Source organism: Chlorocebus sabaeus, chromosome X, assembly GCF_047675955.1.
Source record: "Chlorocebus sabaeus isolate Y175 chromosome X, mChlSab1.0.hap1, whole genome shotgun sequence".
NCBI classification, from domain to species: Eukaryota; Metazoa; Chordata; class Mammalia; order Primates; family Cercopithecidae; genus Chlorocebus; species Chlorocebus sabaeus.
The window spans coordinates 136,214,702-136,240,831 of NC_132933.1; the positions used below are offsets into that span (position 1 = coordinate 136,214,702).

The 26,130-nt window shown below is 46.1% G+C and overlaps 1 protein-coding gene across 6 annotated transcripts in view; it reads left to right on the top strand.

The window, feature by feature from the left end:
- The first annotated feature begins 2,347 nt into the window (after positions 1 to 2,347).
- The window catches only part of CTPS2 (CTP synthase 2), a 121,155-nt gene continuing 97,372 nt past the window's right edge, over positions 2,348 to 26,130 (top strand). The window contains exons 1-8 of one of the 6 annotated variants that reach the window (XM_073013860.1): positions 2,348 to 2,714; positions 8,827 to 8,919; positions 13,256 to 13,460; positions 17,076 to 17,246; positions 17,818 to 17,918; positions 22,602 to 22,718; positions 22,865 to 22,948; positions 24,455 to 24,535. In XM_073013860.1, the coding sequence (XP_072869961.1) occupies positions 13,295 to 13,460; positions 17,076 to 17,246; positions 17,818 to 17,918; positions 22,602 to 22,718; positions 22,865 to 22,948; positions 24,455 to 24,535 (720 nt within the window). In that variant the 5' untranslated portion in view covers positions 2,348 to 2,714; positions 8,827 to 8,919; positions 13,256 to 13,294. Of the gene's footprint in view, positions 2,715 to 2,754; positions 2,935 to 3,250; positions 3,380 to 8,826; positions 8,920 to 13,255; positions 13,461 to 17,075; positions 17,247 to 17,817; positions 17,919 to 22,601; positions 22,719 to 22,864; positions 22,949 to 24,454; positions 24,536 to 26,130 lie in introns of those variants that run through there. The other 5 variants (XM_007991131.3, XM_007991130.3, XM_037986361.2 and 2 more) reach the window with 5 other exon arrangements.

Here is a 26,130-nt window from a genome sequence, read left to right on the forward strand (position 1 = left end):
TGGAACTGTGGAAGGAAACCTTACATATGTGGCGGGTATTAAGTATTAGCACCCACACCAACCCATTTCACAAATGTTCTTTCCCCTGAGCCTTCTGGAAGACTTGTTTATTCCTCTAGCCTTTTGACAAGGTGGTTCCTTGTCCCTCCCCTGGACCCCCCCAATACCCATGGAGACCTGGATCTCTCCCAAGGATACCCTGCTGAGTGAAGCCTCTGCTTATTTTCCCAGAAATTGACATAATTGTTCCAAGCTTCTTACTGCTTCCTCCATAATACTGTTCTTTCGTCTTCAGTGGGGAGACGCCCGGCTAATTTTTTGTATTTTTAGTAGAGACAGGGTTTCACCGTGTTAGCCAGGATGGTCTCAATCTCCTGACCTCATGATCCACCTGCCTTGGCCTCCCAAAGTGCTGGGATTACAGATGTGAGCCACCATGCCTGGCTGTGTTTATTTTTTTAAATTAATTGATTTTTTTTTTTTTTTTTTTGAGACAAGCTCTCACTCTGTCGTCCAGGCTGGAGTGCAGTGGCATGATCATAGCACATTGCAGCCTTGACCTCCTGGGCTCAGGCGATCTTCTCGCTTCAGCCTCCCCTGGGACACATGCCAGCACAACTGATAATTTTTGTATTTTTTGTAGAGACGGGATTTTGCCATGTTGTCCAGGCAAGTCACCAACTCCTGGACTCAAACTATCTGCCTGCCTCGGCCTCTCAAAGTGCTGGGATTACAGGGGTGTGCCACGGCACCAGGCCTCCATTGTGTCTTGAAAGGCACTGGAAATTTATTCTGCAACCTTCTCCCTTTCCTTGTCAATCATCTATTAGTTTCAGACTCACTACCCACCCTGCAACCCCAATTCTCTAAAGTTCCTTGACCTCGATTGACTCCTCCACCTCCTGCCATCCTTTTGGGACCCTCGATGTCCAACACGCCAGCCTTGTGGGCACTAAACCCAAGGCCAGTGATGCCCATCTCACTTTTATACTCCATTGTAGCTGCTACACCCCAAAGTGTCTCATTTCCCGGAATATCCATTTGAAGGCCTGAACTCCAGCACCACACTCTCTGCTGCCAGTTTGCCAGTCCTCTCCTCAGAGGCCCTGGCCTTGGAGCCCTTCTCTCATCTGTCTCCCAGTCTATCAGCTCCCCACTGGTTTTGTTAATAGTTCCTGTCCTCTAGGACTAGAGCTCTGGCCCATCACTGCAATCACAGTCTTTCTGTGTCCTCCACCTCCTCACCCTCTTGTCCTTCTACTCTATGCAAGCAGGAAACTTGGGTTTTATAACTAAAAGCTATATTTCTGTAGATACCTTGCCAGATTATAGCTGGACACCACTACACAATGATGGTTTCTAAACTCCACTAGGTTTTCAGTGACTCTTGACTAACTTGTTGCTCTAGCATCTCACACTGGTTATGCAAAATTTCCACCACTTTCCTAAAATCTTCCATCTCACTTCAGACCCTTCTATTGTCCATGTTAGCTTCCTTCAGTGGTTTGCTTCTTGCCTTCACCCGAAAAACCTCCTGTATCCGTTCCCAGCACCAATCATCCTCCAGTACTTTTTTTTTTTTTTTTTTTTTTTTTGAGACAAAGTCTCCTCTGTCGCCCAGGCTGGAGTGCATTGGCCCGATTGCGGCTCACTGCAACCTCTGCCTCCCGGGTTCAAGCGATTCTGCGATTCTCTCTGCCTCAGCCTTCCGAGTAGGTAGGATTACAGGCAGGTGCCACGACGCCCGGCTAATTTTGCATTTTTAGTAGAGACTGGGTTATACCACGTTGGCCAGGCCTGGTCTTGAACTCCCGACCTCAGGTAATCTGCCCGCCTCGGCCTCCCAAAGTGCTGGGATTACAGGCCCGAGTCACCCGAAGAATGCCTTTTTAGAGTATTTGGGCCGGGTGCAGTGGCTCAAGCCTGTAATCCCAGCACTTTGGGAGGCCAAGGCAGGCGGATCACCTGAGGTCGGGAGTTCGAGACCAGTCTGGCCAACGTGATGTAACCCCGTTTCTACTAAAAATGCAAATTTAGCCAAGCGTGGTGGCGCTCGCCTGTAATCCCAGCTATTCCGGAGGCTGAGGCAGGGAGAATCGCTTGAATCCGGGAGGTGGAGGTTGCAGTGAGCCGAGATCGCGCCATTGCACTCCAGCCTGGGCAAGAAGGGCGAAACTCCCTCTCAAAGAAAAAAAAAAGGTCACTCTTCCAGGCCTTAATTGCCTTCCCCCCTCCCTGCACCCCCGCAGCTCTTTGCTGCAGAAATATTGTTCTGGGAACCTTACTGGTTCCAACAGACGGGTGGACCTCCCTCCAGACTGTGAGCTAGTTCCTCAAAGGCAGGCATTCTTTTTTCTTTTCCTTCTCTCCTGAGCGCTCCTGCAGTTCCTGGGGCGTAGTAGGGGATGCACAAACGTTTGTGACCAGTGAAGTTCTTTACAAGGGTGAGATCTGGACGGGAGGACTCGAGCGAGGGTCTCGGCTTGCCAGGAGGCCGGGGCTCTCCGGGAATTGTGGAGTTCACCCGCGCACTCGAAGTGCCTTTGCGAAGTGAGCCACGGGAGGGAGGAGCGGTCCCCGAGCTGGGCGAGGCCTGGGGCCCAGTGCGTCCAGAGCGGAGGGTGACGGGAGCTGCCTGTGCTGGAGGAATCACTTTTTAGGCGCTTGTTTTGGACCATTGCACAAACCCGGGTGCAAACCCCAAGCTCACCAGCGTGAGTCAGCTGGGCCAGCAGCAGGGAGAGGGGAGGGTGGGCGAGGAGGGCGCCGCGCACCCCGAGGCCCGGGTGGGCGGTGGCAAGATCCTGGGGGCGGCTTTGGACAGCCCCGGCAGCGACCCCTTCCCCAGTCCGACAGGTGAGCGCCAGGCCAGCTGCGGGGTGGAGCCCGCTGTGCCCACCAGCCACCCTACCCGGTGCTACCACCACCGCGCAGGTAACTTCCCTCCTGGGCCTGTCCCAGACCCCCAGGGCCTTGGCGCCCGGGCCATCCCACGTCCCCAGGGCCTCTCTGCCCTGCACCCCCAAGCCTCGGTGCACTTGTGAGGCTGGGCTCCTTTGTCCCCTCTCTGATGGCGCCGGCTCCCTCCCCAGCGCTGAGTCCAGAGTCCGGCCGCCAGCCCCGCGCGTCCCGCACCCCGCGCTCGCAGACCTCGGCTGCCGGGTGTGGCGCGGGGACTGGGGAACGCTGGCCCGTGCCCAGTGCGGTCGGAGCCTGTCCCGCGCGTCCCCGGGACGCGCTTCTTCCCGCCCCCGCCCGCGCCAGCGCCCGCACCCGGATCCCCACTTCTCCCGGCCCTCGGGAACCCGAAGAGCCCTGAGATGGCGTTGGCGGAAGTGAAGCCCCAAGCGGGGGTCGGCGAGGCTGGTGATCAGCGCCGGTAACATGGCCTTTCTGTTCTCTCCCCGGTCCCAGTGCACCCCTTAAACAACAACCCCCGCGTTTTCCCCGTACTAGATGGTTAGGGCGCGTAGTGCCGAACTACGCTGCTGCTACAAAATAGCTTTTTGGGGGCAACATAAAAAAAAATTGTATGTATAGTTTATATTCAATAAAATGCCCCATTTTCAGTGTGCAAATCGACGGGATTTGACAAATTATACACTCCTGTAACCGTTATCCCAAGTGGACATTGACCATTTCCTTCACCCTGCAAAGTTCCCTGGTACCTCCTTCCTGTCAATCCGCCCCAGGCCCCTCATGCAACCCTGGTTCTGATTGTTATCATAGTTTAGCTTTGCCTGTTCTAGAACTTCATAGAACAAGATCATCAGGTAAGTACTCTTTTGTGTCTAACATTACTTTTTAAATGGCCATCACTGAGAAGGTGTCTCTGGGTGCTCCTGGTGCTTTTATTTGCTCTAGGCCTGCCTGGTCTAATGTGGGAGCCACTGGTCACATGTGGTTATTGAATACTGGAAATGTGGCAAAATCCTTACTGAGATGTGCTCTAAGTATAGGCACCTGATTTCTGAAAGTTCAGTACACAAAAAGGATGTAAAATATTTCACTAATAAATTCTTACATTGTGTGTTAAAAGTGATAACATTTTTGGCTACATTGGGTTAAATAACATATATTAACATGGACTTCATTTGATTCTTTTTACTTTTTTAATATGGCTACTAGAAACTTAAAATTACATACCTGGCTGTGTAATATTTTTTATTATATAGTGGAGACGGCACAGCTCTACACGGTGCTATTCTATAAACACTTGGTTCTGCTCACTGTATGTAAGAGTAAATGAAAAGCTTGTCTTGACACCAGAAACCATCCCCAATGGAGAAAGTGATCTAAAACAGGGCCAGCCTTTCCCTGCACCTTTGAAACTTTGTTAAAGTTACTTGTTTGCTTAAAAGAGGTAAAGGGCCGGGCATGGTAGCTCACGCCTGTAATCTCAACACTTTGGGAGGCTGAGGCAGGAGGATCACGAGGTCAAGATCGAGACCATCCTGGACAACATGGTGAAACCCCGTCTCTACTAAAAATACAAAAATTAGCTGGGAATGGTGGCACACACCTGTAGTCCCAGCTACTTGGGAGGCTGAGGCAGGAGAATTGCTTGAACCCAGGAGGCAGAGGTTGCAGTGAGCCCCAGATTGTGCCATTGCACTCCAGCCTGGTGACTGAACACAACTCCATCTCAAAACAACAACAACAACAACAAAGTAGAAAGAATTAGGTGTCTCCTTGGTATTAAGTTGCATTCTTACAAAAGGTCTCTAAAATATCCAATGTGCTTTAAAAAGGTATCTTGTGTTTTTGACAAAACAGAAAATGAGTAATTGCTTATGTAGGGGAGGAAAGAACTGATATCATAAGGGTCACGGCTGACAGCCTTAGACAAGAGACAGATTAACAAGAGAGAAGCATAACAATTTGTTGAATCGTAGGTTTATGTGACATGGAAGCCTTCAGAAATGAAAACCCCTTAAAGATGCAAGGGAAATGATCTGATTTTATGCTTGGAGTCCATGAAGCAGGGACGGATGAGCTGATGGAAATAGACGGAGTGGGGAAACCCAGCAAGGCTTGTCCACATTCTTCTTGGCCTCTGTGTTGTAGCTTTTCTTCCTCCCCGGTATGGGGTAGAACCTCTTTGGAATGAGGGTCTTCATTTCTTTATGGCCAGCTGTTGTATAGAAAGGTGGTTGAGAAGAAGGTTAGAGTCATATTTTTCGACTTTCTGGCTGGCTTTGCAGGGAAAGGGGTTCTAGTTTCTATGACTTGCCTTGGGGGAGTATGAGGGGTGACAGGCAGGAGGGCAGGAGAAGGTCAGAGAGAAACTTTGCTTCTGAGGCCTTCATTTTGGGGTTTTGTTTTCTTGAGCCCCAACACAGACAACCTAATCACCTAAATATATTAAGATATAACATGGTGTATCTTTGACCAAATAAAGATGGAATTTTTTTTTTTTTTTAGACAGAGTCTCACTCTGTTGCCAGGGTGGAGTGCAGTGTCGCAATCTTGGCTCACTGCAACCTCCACCTCCTGGGTTCAAGTGATTCTCCTGCCTCAGTCTCCCAAGTACCTGGGACTACAGGCAGGCGCCACCACGCCTGGCTAATTTTTGTATTTTTAGTAGAGACAAGATTTTACCATGTTGGCCAGGATGGTCTTGATCTCTTGACCTTGTGATCCACCCGCCTTGACCTCCCAAAATGTTGGGATTACAGGCGTGAGCCATTGCACCCGGCCATAAGATGGAAATCTTAATGGTGACTATTAACAGTTAGATCTTAATTTAAAAAAACATAGTCAGTAATATATTCAATGTTATAGTCTGCTCTCTCTTTTTCAGGTAACGTAAGCATTTTCTTTCTTTCTTCCTTTTTTTTTGAGACAGAGTTTTGCTTTGTTGCCCAGGTTGGAGGGCATTGGCACAACCTCCACCTCCCAGGTTCAAGCAATTCTTGTGCCTCAGCCTCCCGAGTAGCTGGGATTACAGGTGCACGCCACCACACCCGGCTGATCTTTTGTATTTTAGTAGAGATGGGGTTTCCCCATGTTGCCCAAGCTGGTCTTGAACTCTTGAGCTCAGGCAATCCGCCCGTCTCGGCCTCCCAAAGTGCTGGGATTACAGGCATGAGCCACTGTGCCCGGCCACATAAGCATTTTCTTTTTTCTTTACTCTTTTTTTTTGAGATGAAGTCTTGCTCTTGTTCCCCAGACTGGAGTGCAATGGTGCCATCTCGGCTCACTGCAACCTCTGCCTCCGGGGTTCAAGTGATTCTCCTGCCTCAGCCTCCCAAGTACCTGGGATTACAGGCACCTGCCACCATGCCTGGCTAATTTTTGTATTTTTGGTAGAGACAGGGTTTCACCATGTTGGCCAGGCTGAGGCCAGGTTTCACCATATTGGCCAACTGCCCGCCTCAGCCTCCCAAAGAAGCATTTTCTTATATAAAAAATTATTAGGCATAATGTGACTTCGCACGAATGTATGCCAGTTTTCTTCACCATACCTCTACAGCATTTTTCCATTTTGGTAACTTTTACAAAGAGAGTCATTTGAACAGTATGACAGTGCCAGAATAAGGTATAATTAAAGCACAGTTTATTTGCCCCTTAATCCTGCAGGAAAGGTGAAGTCCAGTGGGACATAGACCTTGTCTTTTTGTTTATCTCCATATCCCTAGGACTTGGAAATATGTCAAGCATGTAATAGATGTTCAAATAAACATTATATATGTAATATACGTATATATATAATTTATTTTTTTATTTATTTGAGATGGAGTCTCACTCTGTTGCCCAGGCTAGAGTGCAATGGTGTGATCTTGGCTCACTGCAACCTCCTGCTTCCAGTTTCAAGCGATTCTCCTGCCTCAGCCTCCCTAGTAGCTGAGACTACAGGTGCCCACGACCACGCCAAGCTACTTTTTGTATTTTTAGTAGAGATGGAGTTTCACCATGTTGGTCAGGCTGGTCTCGAACTCCTGACCTCAGTGATCCACCCACCTCGGCCTCCCAAAGTGCTGGGATTACAGGCGTGAGCCACCGCGCCCAGCCATGTATATATATTTTAAACATACGAGGCCTCGCTATGTTGCCCACAGTGGGCTTGAACTCCCAGGCTGAAGCATTCCTTCCGCCTCAGTCTCCCGGGCAGCTGGGATTAAAAGTGTGCACCACGACACCCAGTTTATCAATAAACATTTGTGAGCTTATTGACTGAATCATTATGTAGGCGGCACTGAAAAATGGTAATAGCTAAGCTTAATTTAGCATTTAGGCACTGTCTTTGTAAATCCCTGCTAACTCTCTAAGGTAGGTACTATCATCATCCGTAAATACTGTATGGTTTGTAAAAATTGAGGTTTTGAAGTGTTGAAGTATTTGCCGAGGATCACAGCTATAAGGGACAAGAGTCAGGATTTGAACCCAGGCTGTCTGATTCTCCTGGACAGGCACTTATCAAAATTGAACAAATCAGGCCGGGTGGCTCAGGCATGGTGGCTCACACCTGTAATCCCAGCACTTCAGAAGGCCTAGGCGGGCAGATCACCTGAGGTCGGGAGTTTGAGACCAACCTGGCCAACATGGTGAAATCCTGTCTCTACTAAAAATACAAAAATTAGCCAGGCATTGTGGTACACACCTGTAAACCCAGCTACTTGAGAGGCTGAGGCAGGAGAATCGCTTGAACCTGGGAGGCGGAGGTTTCAGTGAGCCGAGATTGCGCCACTGCACTCCAGCCTGGGTGACAGAGACTCTGCCTAAAAAAAAAAAAAAAAAGAAGAAGAAGAAATCAACAGTGGGATGAATAAGGTAGGGCTGTGAGGAAATTATCGCTGTAATGATTACCTGGGGCAGTAGAAGTGGAAAGAGGAATATTCAGATACATTTTGGATCTCCAGGAGGAGTGGTCTGGGTTTGGATTGAGGATGTTTTAAGTTATAAACATAGGTCAGATAGGCGGGTGCTCCGGTGGCTAGTGAAGATGTGCAATGGCATTGAATGTGATCAACTGTGTTGTGCAGAGAAAGGCAGGCCCAGGGACTTAGGGATGCTATCTGGGATGGAACATGTATATTTTGAATAGCTTCAGTTTACTCACCCTGACCATGGTCAGCTAGTTCAAATGGAATTCATAGCTCTGAAGTGCGATAACTTTAGTTAAGATAGTTGTTTTGAAAGGTAAACAGAGGAAACCACAAAATCAGAATGGGCATTCCTTTGAGGAGGACAGATAAGAAGTGGGTAACTGAAATTGTTCCTACCCAAATGCATTTGTGCTGAATTTCCAAGTACTTAAAAAAAAATTGTGAAATTACAAATGAAAGCGAGATTTATAGTTATTACCTTCTGTTAGTTACTGTCTCTCTCTCTCTCTCTCTCTCTCTTTTTTTTTTTTGGTACTGGGTCTCACCCTATCGTCCAGGCTGGAGTGCAGTGGTGTGATCTCAGCTCACTGCAACCTCCACCTCCCGGGTTCAAGTGATTCTCCTGCCTCAGCCTCCCATGCAGCTCGTGTAGCTGGGACCACAGGCACACACCACCATGCCCGGCTAATTTTTGTATTTTTAGTAGAGACATGGTTTTGCCACGTTGACCAGGCTGGTCTTGAACTCCTGACCTCAGGTGATCCACCCACCTTGGCCTCCCAAAGCACTGGGATTACAGGCTTGAGCTACCACACCCGGCCTCTTTAGACAGGATCTTGCTTTGTCACCCAGGCTGGAGTGCAGTGGCACAATCACTTGGCTTACTGCAGCCTCGATCTCCTGGGCTCAAGCAATCCTCCTGCCTCAGCCTCCCCAGTAGCTGGGACTACAGGTGTGTGCCACCACACCTGGCTAATTTTTTATTTTTCTTTTGTAGAGAGGGAGTCTCACTATGTTGACAAGGTTGGTGTCGAACTTCTGACCTCAAGAGAGCCTCCCGTTTCAGCCTTCCAAAGTGTTGGGATTACAGGTGTGAGCCACCATGCCTGGCATTATTTTTCTCTTTCTGTAACTGTAATTTTATATTAGTGGTCTTACTCAGTTGCCCATTTGCCTGCCATGAGTACATAGATAATACTGTTTATGGTCTACTTTCACATACATGGTGAAATTACAAGAGCAGAAGGCCCCTGTACACACTCAAGGGAAAAACAGTAGTACTCAAAGTAAAGAAGATCAAGAGTTATTGGGCTTCCTATAAAACAAAAGGGTTTGAATCAGACAGCAGCAGAAAAGTCAAATAAATTTTCCGTATGACTGTCAACTTAAAAAATCACAAGATCTATATATTTAGAAAGGAGACTTTCTTTTTTAAAACATTTTCTTTTCTTTTCTTTTTTTTTGGGACAGAGTCTCACTCTGTTGCCCAGGCTGGAGTGCAGTGGCATGATCTCAACTCACTGCAACCTCCGCCTCCCAGATTCAAGTGATTCTCCTGCCTCAGCCTCCCGAGTAGCTGGGATTACAGGTGCATACTACCACGCTTGGTAAATTTTTGTTTTTGTTTTTGTTTTTGTTTTTGAGACAGAGTTTTGCTCTTGTCACCCAGGCTGGAGTGCAATGGTGCGATCTCAGCTCACTGCAACCTCCGCCACCCAGGTTCAAGCAATTCTCCTGCCTCAGCCTCCCGAGTAGCTGGGATTATAAGTGCCCACAACCACGCCTGGCTAATTTTTGTATTTTTAGTAGAGATGGGATTTCACGATGTTTGCCAGGCTGGTCTCAAACTCCTGACCTCAGGTAATCCACCCGCCTTGGCCTCCCAAAGTGCTGGGATTACAGGCATGAGTCATTGAGCCCGGCCAAGATTTTTCTTACTTTCTCAGTCAGTCTCACTCTGTTGCCCAGGCTGGAGTACAGTGGCACGATCTGGGCTCACTGCAACCTCTGCCTCCCAGGTTCAAGTGATTCTCATGCTTCAGCCCCACAAGTAGCTGGGATTACAGGTGCCTGCCACCACACCTGGCTAATTTTTTTACAGGGTTTCACCACGTTGGCCAGGCTGGTCTCGAACTCCTGACCTTAAGTGATCCGCCTGCATTGGCCACCCAAAGTGCTGGGATTATAGGCTTGAGCCACTGTGCCTGGTGACTTTATTTCTTTTTTCTTTTCTTTTTCTTTTCTTTTTTTTTTTTGAGACAGAGTCTTGCTGTGTCACTCAGGCTGGAGTGCAGTGGCACCATCTCGGCTCACTGCAACTTCTGCCTCCTGGGTTCAAGCCGTTCTCCTGCCTCAGCCTCCCCAGTAGCTGGGATTACAGGCGTGCACCACCACGCCCAGCTAATTTTTGTATTTTTAGTAGAGACGGGGTTTCACCATGTTGGTCAGGCTCATCTCTAACTCCTGACCTTGTGATCCACCTGCCTCGGCCTCCCAAAGTGCTGGGATTACAGGGGTGAGCCACCGCGCCTGGCTTACTTTATTTCTTAAAAAGGGTTACAGCCTGCAAAGGGGCCATCCCACAGGCTGGGAAGCACACGTTTTAAAGAGACAGGGTCTCACTATGTTGCCTAGGCTGTTCTCAAACTTCTGGCCTCAAGTGACCCTCTTACCTTGGCCTCCCAAAACCAGAGGCAGTCACTCTGAAGGAGGAGGGTTCAGCTTTATGCTGAACAGGTTGACTAAACATACATATTCAACAGGTTACAGAAGGAGCTATGAATATTTATGAAGGTGGTCCTGACTCATGTGTATTGAATAAACATGCAAATAGCATATGACCCCTGTTCACTTTGGGGTGGAGACTTAACATTTAAATGAATTTCAGTTAAGCCCTATACATCAAAAGTTCTTTTCAGGACATGAAGGCACGCAAGTCCGCAGCCTCTGTAAACTGGCCAGAGCCAGTCTATGGTTGTGGTCTTATCAGGAGAAAGTTACTGAAATCAGTCTCTTGTCCAATAAATGTTGTAGTTTTGACTGGTGTAACAGGATTCAGACAGTCAGCATCTGTGAGCTAGATGAGTTGTAATTGTTTTAATATTGCTTATTTAAAAACAGTTTTTGTTTTTTATTTTTTTGAGACAGAGTCTCGCTCTGTCGCCCAGGCTGGAGTGCAGTGAGCCACTGCACCCAGCAAGACTTTTTTTTTTTTAAGAATAATTTTAGGTTCACAGAAAAACTAAGCGGAAAGTACAGAGTTCCCATACACCCTCTCCCCTACCGCTATGCCCAACCTCCTATTAACATCCCGCACTTGCAGAGTGGTACATTTATTATAATCAGTGAACCTACACTGACGCATCATTTTTGCCTAAGATTCATAGGTTTTCATTTTGTTTCGTTTTTTTGAGACGGAGTTTCGCTCTTGTTGCCCAGGCTGGAGTGCAATGGCATGATCTCGGCTCACCGCAACCTCCACCTCCCGAGTTCAAGCGATTCTCCTGCCTCAGCCCCCTCGAGTAGCTGGGATTACAGGCATGCACCACCACGCCTGGCTAATTTTGTATTTTTAGTAGAGACGGGGTTTCTCTATGTTGGCCAGGCTGGCCTCGACCTCCTGACCTCAGGTGATGTGCCCGCCTCGGCCTCCCAAAGTGCTGGGATTACAGGCGTGAGCCACCGCACCCAGCAGAAAGTCCGTAGTTTATTTACATCAGGGTTCACTCTTCCTGTTGTCCATTCTGTGGGTTTGGATAAATGTATAATGACATGTATCCGTCATTACAGTACTATACAGAATAGTTTCACTGCCCTAAAATTCCCTTGTATTCTGCCTATTCATCCCTCTCTCCCTCCTACCCGCTGACAACCACTGATCTTTTCACTGTCTCTCTAGTTTTGCCTTTTCCAAAGTGTCATATAGTTGAAGTCATACAGTATGTAGCTTTTTCAGATTGGCTTCTTTCACTTGGTAATATGCACTTGAGATTCCTCCATGTTTTTTCAAGGCTTGGTAGCCCATTTCTTTTTAACATCAAATTATATTCCTAGAGATTGCTGTTTTTTTCCCACTTTACAGATGAAGGAATAGGCACAGAAAAGATAAAGAACTTGCCCAAGGCCGGGCGTGATGGCTCACGCCTGTGATCCCAGCACTTTGGGAAGCCGAGGTGGGTGGTCACTTGAGACCAGGAGTTTGAGACCAGCCTGGCCAACATGGTGAAATCCCATCTCTACTAAAAATACAAAAATTAGCCCAGCATAGTGGTGCATGCCTATAATCCTAGCTACTTGGGAGGCTGAGGCATGAGAATCATTTGGACCGGGGAGGTGGAGGTTGCAGTGAGCCGAGATGGTGTCACTACATTCCAGCCTGGGCAACTGAGTGAGACCCTGTCTAAAAAAAAAAAGAAAAAATAAATAAAAAAAAAAAGAACTTGCCCAGGTACAGTTTGTACAGATCAGTCTGACACTGGAGTCTGAGCTCTTAAACATTTTAGCATGCCTGTGAATCCTAGAGAAATTTGGTTTATCATGATGAAGTTTGTTGCATTAGATAGAGTTGAGGTCTTTGGAAACCCAGGGCAACAGACCTAGGCACTTTGCTTGCAGAAGGTATCCACAGCTTTCTGTATAGTGACAATAATAAAAAGCCTAGAAGATAAGACTCTGTTTCAAAAAAAGTTCAAGTATTTAGTTTAGATAGAAAACTGCTGTGTGCTTTTGAAATTTTGGTGAGATGAAGCATGGTGGCTCACTTTTGTAATCACAGCATCTTGGGAGGCCAAGACAAGAGGACTGCTTGAGCCCAGGAGTCTGAGACCAGCCAGGGCATCATAGTAAGAACCTGTCTTTACAAAAATGTTTTAAGAATTAGCTGAGAGAGTTGGCACGTGCCTGTAGTCCCAGCTACTCCAGAGCCTGAGGCAAGAGGATTGCTTGAGCCCTGAAGTTCAAGGTTGCAGTGAGCTATGAACATGCCACTGCACTCCAGCCTGGGTGACCTAGTGAGACACTGTCTCTTAAAAAAAAAAAAAAATTCTGAGCTAGGGGCGGTGGCTCATGCCTGTTATCCCAGCACTTTGGGAGGCTGAGGCAGGTGGATCGGTTGAGCTCAGGAGTTGGAGACCAGCGTGGGCAACATGGTGAAACTCTGTCTCTACAAAAAAAACACAAAAATTAGCAGGATGTGGTGGTGCTCACCTACAGTCTCAGTTACTAGGATGCTGAGGTGGGAGGATCGCTTGAACCCAGCGAGCAGAGGTTACAGTGAGCCATGATTGCACCACTGCTCTCCAGTCTGGGAGACAGAGTGAGACTGTCTTAAAAAAAAAAAAGAAAAAAAAATTCTGGTTGAATGCACTGTCTGCTTTACTAGTTTCAAATATTTCTCTTTCCTTATCCATAATTTTATTGCCTTTCAGATTATATCTGGGTGTTGGCACCCAGCCACTATTCTGCCAATGAAGTACATCCTGGTCACGGGTGGGGTCATCTCAGGCATCGGTAAAGGGATCATTGCCAGCAGCATTGGGACGATTCTAAAATCATGTGGACTCCGAGTTACTGCCATCAAAATCGACCCCTATATTAACATCGATGCTGGCACTTTTTCACCTTATGAACATGGTACGAAAGAGAACCACTTCCCCCTTATAGCGCTAGGCTCAACTGCATTTTTTTCTTCCGCTTTGGGTAATTTCTTTAGGATGTAGTTCCAGATTTAGAGTGACTAGATTGCATGCTATGAATCCGTGAATTTTCTCATGGTCATTGACACATTGTTCATACCTCTGATGACATTCCAAATTAATCAACCCTTGTGGAAACATTGTACTTTTTGTACTATGGATTCTGTTTTATTTTTATCATAAAGGTAGTATGTTTCTCTTAACATTTCCCACTGCCTGTAGTAACTATTATTAATGGTGACATTTTGATGTATGAGTGTATTCTATTTATTTTTAAAATGGCTTTAGCCCTTACATGCTATTTAAAAAAAAGTTTTTATGAGGCCGGGCGCGGTGGTTTATGCCTGTAATCCCAACACTTTGGGAGGCCGAGGCGGGCAGATCACGAGGTCAGGAGATCGAGACCATCCTGGCTAATACGGTGAAACCCCGTCTCTACTAAAAATATAAAAAATTAGCTGGGTGGGCCGGGCGCGGTGGCTCAAGCCTGTAATCCCAGCACTTTGGGAGGCCGAGACAGGTGGATCACGAGGTCAGGAGATCGAGACCTGGCTAACACGGTGAAACCCCGTCTCTACTAAAAAAAAAAAATACAAAAAACTAGCCGGGCGAGGTGGCGGGCGCCTGTAGTCCCAGCTACTCGGGAGGCTGAGGCAGGAGAATGGCGTGAACCCGGGAGGCGGAGCTTGCAGTGAGCTGAGATCCGGCCACTGCACTCCAGCCTGGGCGACAGAGCGAGACTCCGTCTCAAAGAAAAAAAAAATTAGCTGGGTGTGGTGTCATGTGTCTGTAGTCCCAGCTACTCAGGAGGTTGAGGCAGGAGAATCACTTGAACCTGGCAGGCGGAGGTTGCAGTGAGCCAAGATCAAGCCATTGCATTCCAGCCTGGGCGACGGAGCGAGACTCTGTCTCAAAAAAACAAAACAAAACAAAACAAAAAACAAAACAACAACAAAAACCAACCAAAAAAACCTTTTTATATGCAAGCAAAAAAGAGCATAAATTGTAAGTGTACAGTTGGATGAATTTTCATTAAATGAACACACTGTGTAACCAGCCCCTGATCAAGAAACAGAAATGTTTGTGTCCCTTGCTATTCTGTCTTCTTGTTTTTGTTTTTTGAGACAGGGTCTCACTCTATCACCCAGGCTGGAGTGCAGTGACCAAGATCTCGGCTCAATGCAACCTCCCCCTCCTGGGCTCAAGTGATCTTCCTGTTTCAGTCCCCTGGGTAGCTGGGATTACGGGTACGCACCACCACGTCTGGCTAATTTTTGTATTTTTTTTTTAATAGAGCTGGGATTTTGCCACGTTACTCAGGCTGGTCTCGACCTCCTGGGCTCAAGCAATCCTCCTACCTCGGCCTCCCAAAGTGGTGGGATTACAGGCATGAGCCACGGCGCCCGGCCTTGAATATTTTGTTTTAAACTTCACTAACCGGAGAATAAAACAAACAAAAAGAGGGTATCTTATTGTTTTAGTTTAGATTTCTTTGATTTTGATTTTGTTTGTGAATGACTTATTCAAGTCTGTGGTAGATTGTATTTTTGCTTCAAAATATCACCCACCATCCCTCTGTGGAATACATTTCCCTGCCCTTTGACCTTGGAGTTTGGCCACGTAGGATAGTTAACTTGTCTTGGTTTGTTTGGAATGTTCCTGATTTTAAAACAGAAAGTCCCATGTCCTGGGAACCCGCTTAGTCCTGGGCAAACCAAGCAGGTTGGTCACTCTGGCCATGTGATTTGTTTTGTCCTATGGGATGTTAGGGAATATTAACATATGCCTTGTTGAAGCAGAAATGTCAAGTGCATCTGCGTGGTTTGGCTCAGTCTGTTTTGTGGTTCTGCCCTCCACCATGAGAACAGCTTGCTTTTCAGAGATTTCTCGTTCAGCCTTGGTCTTGGAATGAGAAGAAACAAGTGACTCACAAGTGACTCACAGCCCCCGTGTAACATGAGGGAGAAATAAATAAATGTTTTGTAAGTTGCAGAGATTTCGGGGTTGTTGTGCGGCACCATTGACTAATGCCATGTGTTACACTAAATTTTCTTTGGATTTTTTTTATGAATTTTTTTTTTTTTTTTTGAGACAGTCTCACTCTGTCATGCAGGTTGGAGTGCAGTGTGTGACCTCGGTTCACTGCAACCTCCGCCTCCCAGGTTCAAGTGATTCTCCTACCCAGCCTGGCAAACATGGTGAAACTCTGTCTCTATTAAAAAAAAATAATAATAGGCTGGGCGCAGTGGTTCACGCCTGTAATCCCAGCACTTTGGGAGGCCGTGGCAGGTAGATCACGAGGTCAGGAGATGGAGACCATCCTGGCCAACGTGGTAAAACCCTGTCTCTACTAAAAATACAAAAAAATTAGCTGGGTGTGGTGGTGGGCACCTGTAATCCCAGCTACTCAGGAGGCTGAGGCAGGAGAATGGCTTGAATCAGGGAGTTAGAGATTGCAGTGACCCAAGATCGCGCCACTGCACTCCAGCCTGGCGATAGAGTGAGACCCCATCTCAAACTAATAATAATAATAGTAATATAAAGATTAGCCAGGCATGGTGGTATATGTGTGTAATCCCAGCTACTTGGGAAGCTGAGACATGAGAATTGCTTGGATCCAGGAGGTGGAGGTTGCAGTAAGCTGAGATGGCGCCACCGTGCTCCAGCCCGGTTGACAGTGAGACTCTGTCTCAAAAAAAAAAAAAAAAAAAAAAAGAGGAAGAAAAAAAAGTATTGTGATATCAGTTTGCTTTTTTCCTTAAAATTAATTTTCTAGACCACAGTTATGTACCTTAGAATGGATAAGTAAATGAGGAGATAAAAGGTTTCTGATTAAGTTTGTAAGTTAGTCAACCTTCTTTTTTCCTGTGGACTTCTAGCAGTAGGAATAAATGATAGTTCCCTTAATAGAGGAAAGGTTTAATTCCCACAAGGTGGCTTTAGAAATATACAACTCTCAGTCAATGCCCTGAAGTGACAATAGAGATCTACAGACGTGTCTAGTAAAGTGGGTGCTTCTCATGTGATGAAGTCGGCACCTGTCTTTTATGACAGTGCATTGTGCACATAGCTTATGGCACACACAGGCTTTTTCCCTCACTTTCACCAAGTTGCCTTATGGGTTAGCTGTGGCCTTGCTTTGTCACCTACTGTCTAATTGTGGCTTCAACCAAGATGAGAATCAAGTAAAAGTTTCTTATCGCAATTCCAGAGTCCAGGATACTGATGCTTTGAAGTAAAATACTGTTTGTTTTTAAAATTGCTGTTTTCAAGTCCTTTTTTTGTGTGGCATATGTTGAGTTTGGAAAAGCTAAATCCTGAAGACAGAATTTCAGTAGATAAAAAACAAAAACCACAATGGAATACTATAAATAGAATTTTCTGATGCATTTTCTTGGATAGAATTGAATTATTTTCTCCACCAAAAAGGAGATGGTGATAGAATATGGCTTAGAAATACATCTTTTACCAACTTTTTAACAAAAATATATCCACCTTTGAAAAATCTACTGGAAGCAAAATTTTGATTTTTCCATTGCCTTTTTAATCCTAGGTGAAGTCTTCGTCTTAAATGATGGTGGAGAAGTTGATTTAGACCTTGGAAATTATGAAAGATTTTTGGATATTAATCTTTATAAAGACAACAATATCACCACGGGGAAGATATATCAGCATGTGATCAACAAAGAGAGGCGTGGCGATTACCTGGGGAAAACAGTGCAAGGTATTATATTCCACAGACATTATGGAGCCCTGTGTGCTGAATATCTTTGTGCTGCTCAAAAGTAGAACTGAAGGCCAGGCACGGTGGCTCACACCTGTAATTCCAGCACTTTGGGAGTCCAAGGCCAGCGGATCACCTGAGGTCAGGAGTTCGAGACCAGCCTGGCCAACATGGTGAAACCCCATCTCTACTAAAAACAAAAAATTAGTTGGGCGTGGTGGCGAATGCCTGTAATCCCAGCTATTTGGGAGGCTGAGGCAGGAGAATCATTCAAACCCAGGAGGCAGAGGTTGCAGTGAGCCAAGATCGTGCCACTGCACTCCAGCCTGGGCGAAAGAGTGAGACTCCGTCTCAAAAAACAAAAATAAAAACCCACATAGAACTGAAAATGTCACAGTCCCTGCGCTCTACAAGTTCTAATTCTTTTAAACTTGTTGCGTTTTTTTCTTTTCATTTTCCAAAAATGTCAGGGTGACTTGCCAGGTGACTTTCAGGTGACTGGGGAGGCCTAAAGCACATTCTTTTCTCATGAACATGGAATAAACTTTTGTATTAATACTTCTTTCTACAGTTGTCCCTCACATTACTGATGCTGTCCAGGAGTGGGTTATGAACCAAGCCAAGGTGCCGGTGGATGGTAATAAGGAAGAGCCCCAAATATGCGTTATTGAGGCAAGCACAGAACTTTCTTTATAAAATTATATCCTGCTGGGTCTTTGAGCATCTGATCTTCATTTATTTGACAAATACTTACACACACCCTCCTGAGTGCTGGACACTGGGCTAGGAGGTGGGTCACAGCAAGAAACAACATAGATGGCTTCTGTCTTTGTGGTCACAAGTGAGTGGGCAAGATGTGCAGTGATCTGCTTGTGGAGACTGATCAGCTGCTGATAAAGTCAATGTGAGGGCCTCTTCTGTGCTGGGGCCTGGGATGGGCACAGTCTGTACCCTTGGGGAACTTGCAGACAACCCTGTCCACACACGACAGACTGCACTCTAGTGCATGCTATTTGAAAAGTATTTCCGAAGTGCTTTGGAAGTGTAAAGAGACACTGGGTTAGGGAAGTCAGATGGTAGAGGTGATAAGTGATTAGTATCAGCTGTTTAAAGAAAGCAGCTAGTGGCTGGGCGAGGTGGCTGATGCCTGTAATCCCGGCATTTTCAGATGCCAAGGTGGGAGGATTGCTTGAGCCCATGAGTTTGAGATAGCCTGGACAACATGGCGAAAACCTGTCTCTACAGAAACTACAAAAATTAGCTAGGCATGGTGGTACGCACCTGTAGTCCCAGCTACTTGAGAATCTGAAATGGGAGGATCTTTTGAGCCCGGGAAGTTGAGGCTGCAGAGAGTCATGATTGCACCAGCATTTCAGCCTGGGCGATGGAGCCAGACCCTGTCTTAATTTAAAAAAAAAAAAAAAAAAAAAAAAGTAGTATTTGAACTTGCCGTTTGTTCACTTCCTTCACCTTGTTCCCTTCCTCTCCACTTGCAGAATGAGAATAACATCCATATCCTCCTCCTCTAAATGTCAGTTGGCTTAATTGCCCAGCGAAAGAGCAGAATAATGACCAATTTGGCTTTTAGAGTCAGGCTGCCTTGGTTCGTATTTCTGCAGTGACCCCTGAGCCATGTGTAGCTCAGTGATTAAGAGTCTGGAGGCAAACGGGCTGGGTTTGTAGCCTAGCAAGGTTACTTACAGGGAGGAGGGGGTGACCTTGGGCAAGTTTGCTCAACCTTTCTCTGCCTCTTTAACTCATTTACCTCATTTGTAACTCATTTAACTCGTTGTTTTGAAGATTAAATAAGTCTCTACACTTAGTGCTTAGAATGGTGTCACAGATATAGTAAGTGCTTAAAAATTATTAACTAGTATTCAGATGCCTGTATGACTTTTGGAAAATTCTCACAGTTTTAACGTCCTTATTTGTAATAATGTGGTAATAATATAATATTGTAATAATAAGATAATGACAGGATTGTTTGGGGATTAAATGCAATAATAAAGAGCACTTTGCAATGTCTGGCATTTAGGAAGTGCTCAGTAAATGTAAGTTAGCTATTATTATTGTCATCAATGTAAGTGTTAGCAGATATCATGATATGTAGAAGATCCATTTTGTTAATAGTAGAGCTGATAAAGTTACTGGTTATTTATTTATTTTTTATAGATAGGGTCTCGCTATGTTGCCTCGGGCTGGAGTGCAGTAGCTAGTCACAGGTTCGATCAAAGCCCACTGTAGCCTCAAACTTCTGAGCTCAACCAATCATCTTGCCTCAGTCTCCCAAGTAGCTGGGACTACAGGTGTACCACCACGCCTGGCAAATTTTTTTTTTTTTTTTAAACGGAGTTTTGCTCTTTTTGCCCAGGTTGGAGTGCAATGGCGCGATCTCGGCTCACCTCAACCTCCGCCTCCCGGGTTCAAGCGATTCTCCTGCCTCAGCCTCCCGAGTAGCTGGGATTACAGGCATGCGCCACCATGCCTGGCTAATTTTGTATTTTTAGTAGAGACGGGGTTTCTCCATGTTGGTCAGGCTGGTCTTGAACTCCCGACCTCAGGTGATCACCCGCCTCGGCCTCCCAAAGTCCTGGGATTACGGGCGTGAGCCACTGCGCCTGGCCAACCTGGCAAATTTCTAATTTTGTTTCTTATTCTACCTTTGGATTGACTTGTTTGCCTTCACAATGATTAATTTAGCACTTAATATGTACTAGCCCTGATGATAGCTGCTAGGGATGTGAGGTTGAGTGTGATCTGACTCCTGCTCTCCAGGACCTCATTGGCTGGATTTTAAATTTTATGGAAACAGGGAAACTGACAAACAGAACCCCTTCTCCATTATAACCCTGATGTTTATATTTGATTATTGGATACTAGTGGTCAACATCTTCTTTGGTTCATTGTAAATTGTGTTCAACAGCTGTGTCTGTGCACCATTTAAGCTTTTGAAGAAGGACTGCCAAAGCTGATTTTCAGTTTTAATCATAGAGGAGCTGTTGAAATGTCTTCAAAGCCATTTTATGAGTGAGACCTCAACTTCTCAGACCAGTGGAGCTGACAGGTTTTATTTATATTAGTACGAGTTATCTTGGCATGAACCTGAAATAAATGATGCTTGTCTTAAAGGAATAACATGTTTCTTTCTCTCTTCTTGTTTATTTTCCAAAAAAGAAGACTCAGCCAGGTGTGGTGGTGCAGGTCTGTAGTCCCAGCTACTTGGGAGGCTGAGGCGGGAGGATCACTTATACCCAGGAGTTTGAGGCCGCAGTGAGCCATGATCTCATCACTGCACTCCAGCCTGGGTGGCAGAGCGAGACACTGTCTCTAAAAAAAAAAAAAAAAAAAGAAAAAGACTCCTTTCATTAAAGACAGGCAAAAACAACTTTGCACATCTCATAAATTTGCTGCTGCTTCCATTTCAGCATAAAGTATTGTTATGGGTGATATTTTCCCTTTTATTTGGGGCAACAGTTAACTTCAAACTTTTCCAATAGTTATGTTGAAAGTTTCTGAACACAATAATGATGGTGACCTAGAGGTATGGTAATGGGAACTTCTGAATTAGCAGAGAGACTGTAGTACCACTGTTGACCACGTGAGGGCAGAAGCGGATAATGTTTAAAGTTGGCCTCCTTTTCGCATTCACTATTATTGACACCCCAGAGAACCCCCATCAAAACACAGGACGGAAGCATACGGTTTAGTTTAAGTGCAGACCTGTTTTTCCTTAGAGAAAATAAATGATTTTAAAAAATTAGATTTTGGTGCCTTGTATTTAGTGGGTACTTACACTCACTTCTTCACTCCTGCCAAGTTCCTGATTGCATGTGATGTTTTCATTTCGTTGAGTTGTTGTTGTTTTTTAAAGAGACAGTGTCTCACTCTGTCCCCTAGGCTGGAGTGCAGTGGCATGATCATGACTCACTGTAGCCTGGACTTCTCCAGGCTCAAGCAATCCTCCCACCTCAGCCTCCTGAGTGTCTGGGACCATGGGCGCTGTGCCACCATGCCCAGCTAATTTTTTATGTTTTTGTGGAGGCAAGGTCTCACTTTGTTGCCCATGCTGGTCTCAAACTCCTGGGCTCAAGTGATACGCCTGCCTCTCAAAGTGTTGGGGTTACAGGCATGAGCCACTGCACCCAGCCCTGGCTTTGGTTCTGTTGTAATTTTGGTAACAGGTGCTAGAACACCGTTACTTAGGGCTTATATTGAATTTCAGGACCTTTCTGTCCTGTCCTGACTACTAAAGTAAACCTCCAGTGCTGCCTGCAGGGTACTGGGCTCATGCCCTCATGGGGCTTACAGTCTAGTGGGGTAGAGAGCCAGGAAACAAAGACGGAAATGAAATAGAGGCAACTTGTGCTGAGTTCCTAGGATGCGTACAGTGCTGTGACAAGGGCTAGTGGGATGTAGGCTGCTTTAGGTGGGGGGGTGGGGTCAGAGTCCGCCCTCCAAGGAGGATGCATCTCTCTTGGACTGGAGGATAAAAAGAAGTTGCTGTAGATGAAGAAGGAGGGTAGGAGGCCTTGAGGGGCAGGAAGGAAGAGCATAGAGTACCCAAGAGGCCAGTGGGGAGGGGACCGGATGGCACTGGAGACTCAGTGCAAGGGCCAGGTCCTGAGAGCCTTTTGTTGGCTGCATTAAGGAGATTTGATGTTAGTTGTTTTTTTTTTTTTTGAGACGGAGTCTTGCTCTGTCATCTAGGCTGGAGTGCAATGGCATGATCTCGACTCACTGCAACCTGTGCCTCCCAGGTTCAAGCGATTCTCCTGCCTCAGCCTCCCGAGTAGCTGGGACTACTTGGGTGTGCGCCACCACATCCAGCTAATTTTTGTACTTTTATTAGAGAAGGGGTTTCACCATGTTGGCCAGGAAGGTCTCCATCTCCTGACCTGTGATCCGCCCGCCTCGGCCTCCCAAAATGCTGGGATAACAAGCATGAGCCACTGCACCTGGCCTCGTTGTTAGTTTTAATGAAGCAGTGGGCTACCGAAGAGTATACATGTGGTGAAATCTTTTATGAAATTTTATTTTTTATTTTTATATTTTTTCAGAGACAGGGTCTCGTTCTGTCACCTAGGCTGGAGTGCGGTGGCATGATCACCACTCACTGCAGCCTTGACCTCCTGGGCCCAAGTGATCCTCCTGCCTTGGCTACGAAAGCTCTGGGATCACAGGCGTGAGCCGACACACCCAGCCACAATTGAGTGATTTTGAATGTATTTATAAACCTCTGTGTAACCATCAAACTTTAGTTCTCATGCTCACTTTATTAAGAACTCTTTTTATTAGCTTGTGTACTGTGGGAGATGTGTGGTCATTTGTCTTTTTTTGTTTGCTTTCCATTCCCAGCTGGGAGGCACCATTGGAGACATCGAAGGAATGCCGTTTGTGGAAGCGTTTAGACAATTCCAGTTTAAGGCGAAGAGAGAGAATTTCTGTAATATCCATGTTAGCCTTGTCCCACAGGTGGGCTTTCCAGATAAGTATGTGGACAGCAACTTTGATAAGTTTTCTGGTGATATTCTATGTGTCCCGCATTTGAAAGTGGGGCACCGTTAATCATCAAGAGGAGCTAGTGTCCAGTGTGCTGACGGGACCCCATTTTTTTTCAGCTCAGTGCTACCGGAGAACAAAAAACCAAACCCACCCAAAACAGTGTCCGCGCGCTGAGGGGGTTAGGCCTGTCTCCAGATTTGGTGAGTTGAGGACAGTGGGTAAGTCTATCCCAAAGGTCTCTGGGAGCAGGCCCTTCACTTCTTTTTTTTTTTTTTTTTTTTTTTTTTTTGAGACAGAGTCTTGCTCTGTCACCAGGCTGGAGTGCAGTGGTGCAGTCTTGGCTCATTGCAACCTCCGCCTCCCGGGTTCAAACGATTCTCCTGTCTCAGCTTCCAGAGTATTTGGATTACAGGCACATGCCACCACACCTGGTATTTTTAGTAGAGACGGAGTTTTGTCATGTTGGCTAGGCTGGTCTCAAACCCCTGACCTCAGGTGATCTGCCTGCCTTGGCCTCCCAAAGTGCTTGGGATTACAGCCAAGAGCCACCATGCCTGGCTGCCCTTCACTTCTTTATCTTTATCATCATCTAAGTCCTTTCTCATTCTCAAACAGCTCCTATGACAATGAGGTTTTTCTGTCTGGGAGCTGGAAAAGGCTTATTCCCTTAGCCTCAAGTGTTGCTTCAATCCATTCTTCCCTAGGCTCTCATTTGATGGGCCACATTGATAGTTGGGCAAGTGTGATGTCCTATCATTTATATGATTCCTGGATTCTTTAGAATGAAGGTGAAATCTTGGGATTTTCCTGTAACCCTGCTATCAGTGATAACCCTGTGATGGGTTTTCAGTGCTCTTTTTTTCTTTTTGAGACAGGGTCTGGCTCTGTTGCCCAGGCTGGAGTGCAGTGTTGCGATCTTGGCTTACTGCAACCTCTGCCTCCTGGGCTGAAGCGATTCTCCCACCTCAGCCTCTTGAGTAGCTGATACTAGCGGTGTACACTACCACAGTGCACTAATTTTTGTGTGTGGTGTGTGTGTGTGTGTTTGTAGAGACAGGGTTTTGCTATGTTACCCAGGCAGGTCTCGAACTCCTGGGTTCAACCAATCCTCCTGGCTTGGCCTCCTAAAGTGCTGAGATTGCACCACGCCCAGCCCATTGCTCTTATTTTTAGTCTAAACAGTGATGTGTCCTTATAGCAGGTGATCCAGTCATCACCAATAGTCTCTGTCAGAGGTTGACAAATAACAGCCCACAAGTTGCGTGCCTGTTTTTGTAAATAAAGTTGTATTATCATACAGTCACGCCCATTCATTTACATATTGTCTGTAGCTGCTTTCACACTGCACCACGATTGAGGATCAGGACAGTGATTGTGTGACCTGCAAACCTAAAATATTTCCCATCTGGCCCTTTTGAGAAAAAGTTTGTTAACCTTGATCTAGCTCTTTTCTGATAGTTAATGAAGCAACACTTATGAGCCTGGACTCTTTTCACCAGAGACGTCTCGATGTTTCGAGTTCTTACTGATACACTTGTGCTGAATTTGATTATACTTATTTTAGTGCTCAGACCAATTTCTAATAGTCCAGTGGAATGTCCAAAGTGAACAAGTATATACTTGGCCAAGTTTCTTGTAAAAAGAAATGAATGTGGCATCCTGCTGAAAACGAATCCTGTTTGCTGACGCATAACTGGCTTTGACAGATTGTCTGCCGAAGTTCAACGCCCGTCGAGATGGCCGTGAAGGAGAAGATTTCTATGTTTTGTCACGTGAACCCTGAACAGGTTGGTGCTGCTCTTTAGATTTTATTGTCTGGCAGGCACTTCTGCTGATGCCAGTGTTTTGTGCCTCTTCAATGATCATCATACTACTTTTCACGACATTTATGCAAGCGCCGGGCACCCTGATCCAATCATGACTCCCTAGCCCTTAAATGAGATAGGATGCATGTTTCTTTGCATGATTACTCAACTTATGTCACAAAACCAGGGTGGGCTTTATTTCTTTTCTTGAGACAGAGTGAGGCTGGAGTGCAGTGGCACGATCTCAGCTCACTGCAACCTCTGCCTCCCAAGTTCAAGCAATTCTCTTATTTTAGCCTCCTGAGCAGCTGAAATTACAGGTGCCTGCCACCATGCCTGGATACTTTTTTTTTGTATTTTTAGTAGAGGTGGGTTTTCGCCATGTTGGCCAGGCTGGTCTCGAACTCCTGACCTCAGATGATCCACCCGCCTCGGCTTCCCATAGTGCTAGGATTACAGGCGTGAGCCACCGTGCCCAGCCTACCAGGGTGGGCGTTTAACTCACAGTCAAACCTCTAGAGAGAGAACCACATGAAGCCTACTTATCATCTCTTTATCTTGTCTTTCCTTCTGGGACACTTACTGCTTTCACTCATTTCTCCTCTCTACCTGTGGCAGCTTAAGTCACCCCAAGCACATTGGCATTCACACTAGCTCTTCTGACTCCATCAGTGGGCTCAGTTGACTTCATTGGTACAGAAACCCTACTGTGATTTGGGCTTAGGTTCTCTGCTCTGCAGGGCTTTCCATCTCAGTATTCTGATAATTCGCTTTTCTTTTTTCTTTCCTTCTCTGATCTCTGTCTCTTGATTCCAATAAGGCTTGGGTATAAGGGATTGGAGTTGCCTATAGTTTAAAGAGAGGGATATAAATGGCACACAGGAAAAGGGTGAGGTTTGGCAGAAATCTTTTCTTCAGATTATAACTCTGGGTTCTCTGAAGTCTAAAAACGATCACATTGAATTTTGGCATCTTGGAAAGCACTCTGATGGAGAGCCCCCGCCTGATGCCTCAGAGTCATTGCCAAAGTCTGAACTACTTTGAAAAATGTGATGGCAGATTGAAGGGACACTTCTGCATTTGTATGTTGTCATGCCATTTTGTTTGCATCCAATCTTTTTTTTTTTTTTGAGACAGAGTTTTGCTATTGTCACCCAGGATGGAATGCAGTGGTGTACTCTCAGCTCAGTGCAACCTCCACTTCCCGGGTTCAAGCGATTCTCCTGCCTCAGCCTCCTGAGTAGCTGGGATTATAGGTGTGTGCCACCATGACTGGCTAATTTTTGTATTTTTAGTAGAGACAGGGTTTCACCATGTTGGCCAGGCTGGTCTTGAACTCCTGACCTCAGATGATCCACCTGCCTCAGCCTCCAAAAGTGCTGGGATTACAGGCGTGAGCCACTACACCTGACCTGTCCAGTCGTTTTGTGTACACTTCTTCTTCTTCTTTTTTTTTTTTTTGAGATGGAGTCTTGCTCTGTTGCCCAGGCTGGTATGCAATGGTACGATCTCGACTCACTGCAACCTCCACCTCCTGGGTTCCAGCGATTCTCCTGCGTCAGCCTCTTGACTTGCTG